Source organism: Pseudonaja textilis, chromosome 17 (genome assembly GCF_049901715.1).
Source record: "Pseudonaja textilis isolate UNSWEBS1 chromosome 17, rPseTex1.2, whole genome shotgun sequence".
NCBI classification, from domain to species: Eukaryota; Metazoa; Chordata; class Lepidosauria; order Squamata; family Elapidae; genus Pseudonaja; species Pseudonaja textilis.
Window position 1 is genome coordinate 3,400,424 of NC_142006.1, and position 12,273 is coordinate 3,412,696.

Below are 12,273 nucleotides of genomic sequence, written 5' to 3' on the forward strand. Positions count from 1 at the left end.
GGACAAGGTTGAGAAAACACCACTGTACCTGACACACACACTCACACACTTAAACGGGATTTAGAAAGGAAAGCCCCAGGCTGTAAAATAGTCAAGGTTTTAAAAAAAAACCTAGATGCAATTGTAAATACCGGCTCCAATTGTAAATCATTTCTTCACTGCTGTCAAGACAATCATCGGCTAACGCTTAGAGCTGAATTTGGGCCGCTCTGCCTCGGAATCATGAGAGCTAGAAACTTACCTCTTCAAACATCCCGACTGCAGATCGCTCTCAATTGCTAAAACGGCACGGGCTAGCCAGTGAACCAACTAAAAAGAGCCAGCCCGTAAAAGCAGTACTTTTAAATACAGGATTTATCTCTCGCTCCTCAAAGCAGGGGGGAGCAATCCAACTGCCAAATTTCAGGAAAAAAAACCAATTCAAGCTTGCAGCCCAGCCCTCCCCAGCCGTTTGCGCTACCTCCAATATTGCAAAAAAGGAGGCGTTCTTTTCTAAACAGTCCTTCTCTTTTCTTCCCCACTCCACCTTGAACATTCACACGATGGAAAAAAAGAAAAAAGAAAGTTGGCCAATTAATTGATGTCCAGGAGTTTTGCTGGGGGTGATGGTTTAAAAATGCTGGTATCCTATTTGTATCCCTCCAACCAGCAACTGTGCAAGCCGACATCTACCATCTGGCCCCCTGGATATTTCCTGCCCCAAGATGAACCAGCCATCAAACCTGCTTGCCCTCTTTCCCCCTCACCTGATCCCACACTTACTTTTAAAGCCACTTTTCTTCTTCTGGCTTTCAGCCATTTTTTTTTCCTCCTCCCTCCCCGATTCAGCCAGGAGAAGTTTTGCAAACGATGTGTCACCAATCTTCCTGCTTCCCTTCCTCTCCCACAGCCACCAAACCCACCCACTAACGCCTCCCTCACTTGGTCTTTCGCTGGGTTTCCTCCCTCTTTGCACAAGATACAGCTGCACCCTGCCTCTTTTTTTCTTCCAAAAAGTTTTATTTTTAATTTAAACACACACACAAAAAACCATCTTTCAGTTATATAGTGTGTCGACTGGGTTCACATATCTTGTGCGCATATTAATATTTGTATACATGTCTTACTAAGTTTACATTCATATTACAACCTATTCTATCTTATATTTCATTAAAACGATATCATTTAGTTTGCTTTATTTTCCGACCATTTATAAAATAGATCCCAAATCATATAATACTCCTTTTCTTCTTGATCTCCAATTGCCAATGTTAACCTACCCATTTCTGCACGTTCCAATATTTTCGTTATCACCTCCTCCTGCACCAGAAACTTTTCATTTTTCCAATTTTGAGCAAATACAATTTTAGCTGCTGTTAATATATGTATAATTAAATATATTTTTTCTTCACTATAATTCTCCGGTAGAATCTCCAATAAAAAAATATCGCAGGCTTCAAGCCTGCGTGTTGTTTTATCATCTTTTCCAACCATGTGTGTATTTTTGTATCTTTTACCTATCTCTCAAACCTTTATTTTATCCCCTTTTGATTTTCGAAAAGGCCTTTTTTTTCATTAAAAAAAAAAGGAAACTGGTGGAGGAACAGAACCAAATACTTTTGAATTTACAAGGGAGGAAGGTGGGTTACCCTCCTGAATTCTGCAGCGTACCAAATCGCTTGATCTTAGGTGGAGAAAGCATGCAAAACCCCCACCTTTTCCAGCGCAGGACACACGGCCGAGATAAATCTACCTCGTGCCAGGGTTAAATTTTAACAAAACGGGCTAAAAAGGATGAGCTGCATCTTGATTCACGTCACGGTTGTAGAAAAAAAGAAAAGAAAAGTCCTTTCCCAGCACATGTTTCTGTTCCTCATTGAGTTGTTAAGAGGAAACAACTGAACGAGAAAGCCTTGTTGTTTATTTTTAGTAAAAAAAACCTCAGTGTTGTGTTCGTCACGGTTTTTTCCCTACCGCTTTCCCTTGTTTTTGTCAATTGTTATTTTTAGAGTAGCAGTCTGCGTTTGTGGTAGTTATTTTTCCCAGGCAGGAATATTTTATTTTTATTTTTGCAACCATATTCCAAGAGAATGAGTCAGGCTAGGGGAGAGAGAGGGAGAGAGAGAGAGAGAGAGAAAGAAAGAAAGAGAAAGAGAGAAAGAAAGCGGAAAGGAAGGATTTTTCAACGAAATTAAATGAAAGACAGTAAATGTAATCCTTCTCATTGTTTAGGTTCACTTTGTAGGCAACTTTGAATGAAAGCTTTTCTATTCCCCCTCCTTCCAAATTAATTGCACAAATTTTTGCAAGAATGCATCCTTGGAGAATCCTTGGAAATGTTTATTTCAGGCTTCTTCCCTTGTTAAAAAAAAAAAGAGGAAGGGTTAAGCCTCGTCCCCAGAGCCCATCCTCCTCCTCAGAACCCATCCTCCCCGCTCAAAGTTCATCATTCCCCTTGGAGCCCATCATTCCCACCCACCCCAGAGCCCATCATCTCCTTCATAGCCCATCATCCCCTCCCAGAGCCCATCCTCCTCTCTGAGCCCATTCTCCCCCACGATCTCATCCTCCTCTCCCAGAGCCCATCCTCCTCTCCCAGAGCCCATCCTCCTCTCCCAGAGCCCACCCCCCCCCACGATCTCATCCTCCTCTCCCAGAGCCCATCCTCCTCCTCTCCCAGAGCCCATCCTCCTCCTCTCCCAGAGCCCATCCTCCCCCACGATCTCATCCTCCTCTCCCAGAGCCCATCCTCCTCCCCACGATCTCATCCTCCTCTCCCAGAGCCCATCTTCCTCTCCCAGAGCCCATCCTCCCCCACGATCTCATCCTCCTCTCCCAGAGCCCATCCTCCTCTCCCAGAGCCCATCCTCCCCACGATCTCATCCTCCTCTCCCAGAGCCCATCCTCCCCCACGATTTCATCACCCCCTCCTAGAGCCCATCCTCCGCTCCCAGAACCCATCAACTCCTTCATAGCCCATCATCCCCTGCCAGAGCCCATCGTTCCCTCCCAGAGCCCATCCTCCCCCACGATCTCCTCCGAGAGCCCATCCTCCCCTGCCAGAGCACATCCTCCCCTGCCAGAGCCCATTATCCACTCCCCCAGAGCCCATCCTCCTCGCCCTCCTCGTCCTTCGCCGGCTCCGCTCCCCCCCACAACCTCCCCGGGCACGTGGAGCCAGCCAGCCGGGCGGGCGGGAGGGCGGGCGGCTTCGAACTACGCCTCCCAGGCTGCCCCGCGTCGGCCCCCGCCTCCCGGCGCCGGAAGTGGTGAGGGGATGGAGCGGCCGGGCGGAAGTGTGGCCGGAAGCGCCCCTGCGCGCTCGGGGGGAAGAGGCTGCCGGCTGACCGCGGACTTTGGGGGCGCCGGGGCGGCCATGGCCAAGCAGTACGACGCGGCCGAGTGCCCGTACTGCGACGAGGTCTCCAAGTACGAGAAGCTGGCCAAGATCGGGCAGGGCACCTTCGGGTAAGGCGCGGACGGCCTTGGCCTCCCACGTGGGTGGGTGGGTGGGTGGACTCCCCAGCCCATCGTCCCCTCCCGCTGGGGTGCACCCCCCCTTGGACTACAAGCACCCTCCTCCCCAGCCGGACTGCAGCCCCCCCCCCCGCGCTCCCTCTCCTCCTGCCCGGCGCCCTTGCTCGCCTTCGTGGAGGGCGCCTCCCCCACCCCGCTCCCATGGTGCACAGCCGCCGCTGGGTTTCGAATGGTGGGGGGCTGGAGACCCATCGCTCCCGGCCACTTGGGATTGGGGCAGCATGGGCTCCCCATCCTCCCCGAGGAGCCCCCTTCCACGCCCCCACCCCAGCGCCCTCTTTGGGTCGGAAAGAACCAGAGTCCTCCATACCCCCAGCTCAGGAAGATGGGAGTTGTAGTACAGGGAGCTGAAATGCGCTTAGTCGTCCCTTGTCTTGTTCTCCCGCTGTGGCTTTGGCACTGTGGCCATCTTCTTCCTCCTTTAATCCTACCCCCCCAACACACAGACACACAAACATATACAGGCACACACAGACATGCAAACATATACAGACCAAAAACACCACACAGACACAAAAGCACACAAACGTACACAAACACACAGGGACACAAACATATACAGGCATAGACACACAAAAACACAAAAACACACAACCCTGGGATCTTCCCTTGTGTGAGGGACCTTACATGCCCCTCCTGGCATGGACTGAGCTGCCCCTGGCATCGGGATGCCCATTTATTTCACCCCCACCTCAAGCTTCTGAATGCTGGCATGGAGGGAGGGAGAGAGAGAGAGAGAGAGAGAGACCTCACGAGCTCCGCCAGCCGGTCCCCCGTCCTGCCACTTGTGGGCCCGACAGCCCAGCCTTTTGCCATCGTTGCTGGTCTCCCAGCAACGGGGATTCCAGAGCAGAGGCTGATGGAACTTCTGCCCTCGGGGGACCATCTACTCTCCGGCTCCCGCCAACCCATCATTCCGGCTACTCGGGCATCCTTGGCCCCCCTCTTTTACCTAACCGCCCCCCGCCCCCTCTTAACGCTCTCCTTGGCTTTCTCTGCAGGGAGGTCTTCAAAGCGAAACATCGGCAGACGGGCAAGAAGGTTGCGCTGAAAAAAGTGCTGATGGAGAATGAAAAAGAGGGGGTGAGTGAGCGCCTCGGGGTTCACCCCTCACATCTGGGGGGAATGAACAGGCAACAAGAGAAAGGGTGAAGTGGGGGGAGAGAAGGAAAATCTGGGGTGCTTCTTTAGAGGAGGGGGGACAGAGCAGCAAATGTAAGAGCAGGCACTTTCAGGAAACCTGAAAATCCAGCTCAAAACTCTTGTTATCCCAGCACTGAAGCTATAACCTAGTTTGGTAATGAAACGTCTACAGGAAAACCACGGTCCTTTTCTTCCTCTTCTCCCTTCTCCTCTTCTATCCTCCTCACCTTCACAAACCCCATTCTTTTAGCCCTTTTCTTCCTCCTCTTTTCTCTTCCATCCTTCTTCTGCTTTCCACAAGCCCCATTCTTCTATCCCAGATGATGTAATCTAGTTTGGTAACGAAAGGTCTGCAAAGAAAACCACCAAGTTCACTAGGCAGATCTGACCCTCTTTAATTTTCCCAAGCCTAAACCTGATTAAACCCCTTAAACCTTGCCTAAATCAACCTCTGTTTTGCAATGGATGCTTTGACTGAGCATTTAATTTATTGGAAAGGATATTAGTGTGGTGCGTGAACTTCGCTCATTTATAAGTTACGCACCAGGCTTTGAAAAACGGGTAAACCTGATCAGCTGATGTACTATTGCAAAACTAGTTTTCTTTCTTCACAACCTTTGAGGAACCAGCTGATTGTGTGTTTGCAGCTCCACTGTTCATTTCCTCCTCTGAGTGACCAAATCAACTAAAATCTAGTGGGACTTGCCGTTATGTTTTTTGCGGCCTTAAGTCGCGCAGAAATAGAATTTATTCCATTTTCAGTTCAGTAGTCACTGCATTGGAATGAAGAGAAGAGAAGAGAAAATAGAATAAGGAATAGAATAGAATAAGGAATGGAATGGAATAGAAATCAGAATAGAATATGGAATGGAATAGAAATCAGAATAGAATAGAGAATAGAATAGAACATAGAATAGAATATGGAATGGAATAGAATAGAATATGGAATGGAATGGAATCGAAATCAGAATAGAATAGAATTCTTTTTATTGGCCAAGTGTGATTGGATACACAAGGATTTTGTCTTGGTGCAAATGCTTTTATGTACAAAAGTGTACATAAAAGAAAAGATACATTTGTCAAGAGTCAAGAATCATCAGGTACAACAGTAATAGTCATAGGGTACAATAAGCGATCAAATACTAGGAAACAGTCAATATAAATCGTAAGGATACAAGCGACAAAGTTACAGTCATACAGTCACAAGTGGGAGGGGATGGGCGATAAGGAGTGATGAGAAGATTAATAGTGATAGTAGTTCAGACTTAGTAAATAGTTGGACAGTGTTGAGGAAATTATTTGTTTAGCAGAGTGATGGTGTTGGGGAAACACTGTCCTTGTGTCTGGTTGTTCTGGTGTGCAATGGGAAGGAGTTTAAACTATTTATGTCCAGGATGTGAGGGGTCTGTAAGTATTTTCACAGCCCTCTTTTTGACAGGTCCTTGATTGAAGGCAGGTTGGTAGCTATTGTTTTTTCTGCAGCCCTAATTATTCTCTGAAGTCTGTGTCTGTCTTGTTGGGCTGAGTCAAGATGGTTGTTTTCTTGCAGATGTCTATGGAAATTCTCAATCGTCCAGGCCATGGCTTGTCCCAAAGGTGCTTTTTCAAGAGACAACTGGACTTTCTTGGTTTTTCCTTGAAGACATTTCGCTTCTCATCCAAGAAGCTTCTTCAATTCGTATAAATTCTTCTATTTCCCACCATTCAGTCAGAACTGAAGAAGCTTCTTGGATGAGAAAGTGAAACCTCTTCAAGGAAAAACCAAGAAAGTCCAGTTGCCTCTTGAAAAAGCACCTTTGGGACTAAATTTCTGCGGAGATACTCAGTCATCTAAGCCATAGTTGTCCCAAAGGTGCTTTTTCAAGAGGCAACTGGACTTTTCTTGTTTTTTCCTTGAAGACGTTTCACTTCTCACCCAGGAAGCTTCTTCAGTTCAAATACATCCTTCAGCCAGAACTGAAGAAGCTTCTTGAAGCAACATCTCTTCAAGAAAAAAAAACAAACCAAGAAAGCCCAATGGCCTCTTCAAAAAAGCACCTTTAGGATTTTCTTGCAAATGTTTCATTGCCCAACTGGGGAAAATCATCAGTGCTACTTAGAAGGGAGAGGAATTTGTTCTCTGTTTATCTACTGGTGGGTTTGTCCTATCAGTGTTTTGGGGAGTTCTTGATGTTCCTCGATAAGGCTTTTCTTTACTGTTTGATTATTTGTCTGAGTTGGTTCCATAGTTCCTTGATTGGGGGGTATTGTTTATTTGAACGACACATTTCCCAGTTACGGTGAAGCCCGTCCCTGACTTGTGACTCAGTATAAAACTCCAGCCCAAGAATCTCACCTTCCGGTTTTGTCTGCAAAGATGAACCCCTCTCTTTCCTTCCCTCTAGTTTCCAATCACAGCTTTACGGGAGATTAAAATCCTGCAGTTGCTGAAGCACGAAAACGTGGTCAATCTCATTGAAATTTGCCGGACTAAAGGTAATTTTTCCAGACCGCTAATAAGGCTTAATTTTATTTGCTTAACATAAATTAGAGTCCAATGTCAATTTAACCAGATGGTTTGCAAGGGAGGAACTGCGTGTTCCAAATCAAACAGCTGTTAAATCTGAGCCGGGTGACATTGGCTTCGTGGTGTCAATTTCGGTCGTTTTGGTAATTGAATACTGCAGCGTTTCTCAACCTTAGAAACTTTTAAAATGCGTGGAGTTTAACTCCCAGAATTCTCCAGCCAGCATGGCTGACTGGGGAATTCTGGGAGTTGAAATGCACACTATTTTAAAAGCTGACAACATTGAGAAACGTTGGAATAACATTGGATATCAAGTACTGGTACTCCTCGACTTAACGAACACAGTTGAGCCCAAAATTTCTGTTGCTAAGTGAAAGATTTGGCTAATGAGTTTTGCCCCATTTTATAACTTTTCTTGCCACGGTTGTGGCTTGTCAATCTGGCATCCTTATTGATGTTGTTTGTCAGAAGGTCACAACTAGGAATCACATGAGGCCGGGCATACTGCAACCGTCATAAATATGAGTCAATTGCCAAGCGGATGGTGATGGGGAATGGAAAGAAATGATGTTTTTCTTTCCAGAAAAATTATAAACTACAGGAACCATTTGTGATTCAATTTGAGATGTAGGCCTCAACGACTCTCTAATGGGCGCCAAGAAGCAGCTGACTACAAGGTCTCAGGATTCCTGGCAGTTACCCTAATTAAATCATGATCCTCGAGCCCAGCTTCAAAAGAATCCAAAAGATTTCTTAGGAGCAACATATCCATTAAACCCGTGTGAAGCCAACTCTGAGACACGTCATTTTCTATCACCTATGACCCTGTTTCCCCCTTCACCCCCTGGGTGTGTCATAGATTCTCCAACCGTTTCACGGGCTGGGTGTCATCAATCACACTCTCCAATGAAGGATTTTCGAGGGCGGAAGATCCAGTAGCTTAGGCTACAATCTCCCAACAAGATAAGTGTGGAATGTGCTTCTGGCCTTCATCTGTTGCACTGCTCCCTCAGGGCTTTCCCGTCCTCCTTATGGCAACTCGGAAACTGGCATAGGAATGATTTACGAGTTGACACAAAGAGTATAAATCCTCCCCTTCCCCACCACCATCCAGTCAGAGCTGAAGAAGCTCCTCGTTTGAGAAGCAAAACGTCTTCCAAAGAAAAACCCCAGGAAGTCCAGTTGCCTCTTGGGGGAAGAGATAAAATTTGAGGTTCCCATTTTCCTTTCCATCCCTGCAGCCTCTCCCTACAATCGTTGCAAAGGCAGCATCTACCTGGTCTTCGACTTCTGCGAGCACGACCTGGCTGGCCTTCTCAGCAACGCCCACGTCAAGTTCACGCTCTCTGAGATCAAGAAAGTGATGCAGATGCTCTTGAATGGCCTCTACTACATCCACCGGAATAAGGTTGGGCTTCTTTAGACCCCAGAAATAGGAGGCTGGTCTTTCCCGGAAAGAAAACAACAAGTGTGTTTCTCTCTCTCTCTCTCTCTCTCTCTCTCTCCATCTTTTCAAACCCCTCTCAGATCCTTCACCGAGACATGAAAGCCGCCAACGTGCTCATCACACGGGACGGCGTCTTGAAGTTGGCCGATTTTGGCTTGGCCCGAGCTTTCAGCCTGGCCAAGAACAGCCAGCCGAACCGCTACACAAACCGGGTGGTAACCTTGTGGTATCGTCCTCCAGAGCTGCTGCTGGGTAAGAAGGAGGCAGTCAACCTTTGGGTTCATCTCCTCAGTTTGTGGACTGATGGAGCATCGGTCTTCTGGAGCTCCATGTGAGGCTTCAGTTCCCATATGGCTGGGCTGGCTCATAAGATATGGGCCTTAGGTCAACCTTTGATTTCTGCTCCTCTGCTTAGAATAGAATATAGGATAGAATAGAATATAGAATAGAATATAGGATAGAATATAGAATAGAATAGAATGTAGAATAGAATGTAGAGTAGAATAGGATAGAATAGAATAGGATAGGATAGGATAGAATAGAATAGAATAGAATAGAATAGAATAGAATAGAATAGAATAGAATAGAATAGAATAGAATAGAATAGAAGTAAGGCTGGGTGGTGATTGCCCCTCCCATAAGGTATAAAGGACAGGCAAAGATGACAAAACCTTTGCAGGAAGCAAAGTCATTCGGTTCAGATTCAGTCTTGAAGCTCTTTGTACTTCGGTTGGTTTTTGTTCTAGTTTATTTGACACTTCTGTTATTGGCAGCATTTCACAGAAAAGAAAGGTGGGTGCTTATCTCGAGGGACTGTTTGAGACTCATTACCAGCTGGGAATGAAAACAATTCCCAGCATTGCAATAAAACAAGGCTTGTTTTTAAAATAGGTGTGTGCGTAGTTACGGTCTCGGGAGCCTTGGTCAGAATACCAACTCTGTTGTTCTGATATTCTGAAACTTTTAACGGGTTAGATTAGGTTCGTTTTCTGGGCCTATCGGTACTGGGTTCCTTATCCAAACTCCAGCAATCAAAACTCTTATTTCAATTGTTGGCTATGTTGCGGTAATATTTTTTGTGTGTGCGCGCGTGCGTGAAATGCAAAGGCGATCGTCATTTTCCAAAGTTGCTTTTAGGAATCTCCCTTTAGGAAAATTAACTCGGCATTCGTTTCTTTTAAGGAGAACGCGATTATGGCCCTCCCATCGATCTTTGGGGCGCGGGCTGCATCATGGCGGAGATGTGGACACGGAGCCCCATCATGCAAGGCAACACTGAGCAGCACCAGCTCACCCTGATCAGCCAGCTCTGTGGCTCCATCACCCCCGAGGTGAGAACCAACAAAGGCCCAGCAGACTTATATATGACTTATATATTATTCAGTGACGGTTCGAAGTTTATATGCAAGACTACTATATACATATAGACATGTGGTAGGCACATACCAGGCAAGGAATCAGCCTTCGTTACTCAGCACGGAGAGCTGCAATGGAGATAGAGCACAAGGAGAAAGAGAGATGCCCTCTCATGGCCTCCCTTATGTCGACAGCTTCTTAAAGGGGCAATAGCCCTGCTGACCCATCCTCAGTCTTAAAGGGGCAATACATTGCATCAGCATTTACAGCCTCTGGCCAGCTATTAATCTCCCAATACCTTAACACGCTTCCTTCTTTCAGGTCTGGCCCAACGTGGACAAGTACGAGCTCTACCAGAAGCTGGACCTCCCCAAGGGACAGAAGCGTAAAGTGAAGGAGCGGCTGAAGGCCTACGTGAAAGATCCCTATGCCTTGGATCTCATCGACAAGCTGCTGGTCCTGGATCCCGCCCAGCGGATAGACAGCGACGACGCCCTGAACCACGACTTCTTCTGGTCCGACCCCATGCCTTCCGACCTCAAGAACATGCTCTCCACCCACAACCAGTCCATGTTTGAGTACTTGGCCCCGCCCAGGAGGAGAGGCGGGCACATGCCCCAGCAGCCGGCCAATCAGGGCAGGAACCCCGCGGCAACCAATCAGACTGAGTTCGACCGGGTCTTCTGAATCCGAAAATAGCGTGGAGGCGGAGATTTTTTGCGCAATGTGGTTTCTTAAGATTTTTATTTTTTTTTAATGATTTCCCTCCCACCTTTTTTTTTTCTTTCTTTTTTGGGGCGGGGGCGACAGAACAACGGGACTAGTCAGATTCGGATAGTTTCCGGGTCTCTGAAAATTGCAAATTTATGGAAAACTCTGCAAGGACCTTAAACTGGAGTTGGAGCCGTGGTGGACGAGAGCATGTGGCTTGCCAATTTATTTTTATTTTTTTAAAAAACGATTCCTCGTATCCCCGAAATACTTCTGCCTCCCCCCCGCCCTTCCTGGATTTGGAGGGCGGGCAGGCTGGCTGGCACGAATCGGCTGCTGTAACTTGTCATATTTCGCTGCAGGGAGATGAGGCGTGGCAGAAGAAGGGCTGGGAATCCGATAAAAATAGGTGCAGCTCCCATTCCTGGTCTCCTGGTCAAGATCCCACCCGGGCCAAAATATTTAGCTGGACATTGGTGACCATTGATATGATCCTGATATGATCCTTCAGGCCTGTTTTTTTTTGCAACACGGAAGGGCTGTTCTTTCTTTTTTCTTCCCCTCTCCCTCTCGCTTTAATTTTGCAAAAAAAACAACAACCCTTTTTTAAAGGAAAAAAACTCCTTTTTTCCCAGGAGAGTAAAATTCACGACGTACTTCCTTCCCTTTCAGAAGCTTAGCGCTCTCTCAGAAGGCTAAGTGATTTTTAAAAAACCAAGAAGAAAACAATAACAACTATCAGCAGTCCTGAAAAGTTTGCTGACTGACTTCCTTTCCCATTTCAAGCTCTTCTCGGCTCTTTGATTCTCCAGATGGAACCTCCTTAAATCATGTTTGTCTGTTTTTCGACACTGGAACTAAATCTTCCTCCAATGAATTAAATGGAATGAACACATTTATTACCTGCTTGAGTAGATTGCAACAGAGTTAGTACCTATGGATCATTTAATGTGAATTTAGCCCGGGAGAAATGGGAGAAAGTAATGAATGAAGCTGGAAGAACTGCAAAAAAAATATTATATATATATATATGATAAAATTAAAGCTATGGGGGAAAAAAAGCGAATCAGGAGAGGCTTTTTTTTTGTTTTGTTCCGTTGTCACAAAATCAAACATCCAGAGACACACCAAGCCAATGATTAACTCCATTAACTCTTGTTTATTATGGCTTGTTTGTGAGTTTCTTGCAGCGCGGTGTGCAAAAAGTAAATATTGATGCACAAGGCTGGGAATCCCAGCATGGTATTGGCCATTCACAAAACTTGCTGAACATGCACACACATTTACACACCAAACACACAAATTTTTTAAAAGGGCGGGCGCTGCTTGGATTTTTTTGCAGCTTCTAGGAAGTTTTCTGGCAGGGCTGAATGTGGCTTCCCTGAACTGTCTGAAAAATCAGCCGTTTTTAAACCCCAGTTAAAATAGAAGAATAGAATAGAATTAGAATTATTAGAATTAGGAATAGAATAAAATAAGATTTAGGATAGGATAAGAATTAGGGTAGGGTGGGATAGAAGAATAGAATAAGAATTAGGATAGGATGGGAGAGAATTAGAATAAGAATTAGGATAGGATAAGAATTAGAATTAGG

The 12,273-nt window shown here is 46.2% G+C and overlaps 2 protein-coding genes across 3 annotated transcripts in view; one reads left to right on the forward strand and one right to left on the reverse strand.

The window, feature by feature from the left end:
- Positions 1-867, reverse strand: part of SH2D3C (SH2 domain containing 3C) — a 37,151-nt gene extending 36,284 nt beyond the window's left edge. Inside the window, 1 exon segment of the mRNA XM_026712517.2 lies at positions 763-867. Coding sequence (XP_026568302.2) covers positions 763-799 — 37 coding nt within the window. The 5' untranslated portion in view covers positions 800-867.
- A 2,383-nt stretch (positions 868-3,250) lies between these two features.
- Positions 3,251-11,578, forward strand: CDK9 (cyclin dependent kinase 9). Of its 2 annotated transcripts, none has more exons than XM_026712522.2 (7): positions 3,251-3,447; positions 4,518-4,599; positions 7,044-7,134; positions 8,407-8,573; positions 8,693-8,864; positions 9,795-9,943; positions 10,290-11,578. In XM_026712522.2, exons 1-7 carry the CDS (start codon positions 3,257-3,259, stop codon positions 10,653-10,655), a joined length of 1,218 nt encoding a protein of 405 aa, XP_026568307.2. In that variant the 5' UTR covers positions 3,251-3,256; the 3' UTR covers positions 10,656-11,578. The 2 variants fall into 2 exon arrangements, with proteins under 2 accessions (XP_026568307.2, XP_087770731.1); XM_087914605.1 differs by having other exon boundaries at positions 3,256-3,447; positions 9,798-9,943.
- The last annotated feature ends 695 nt before the right edge of the window (positions 11,579-12,273 follow it).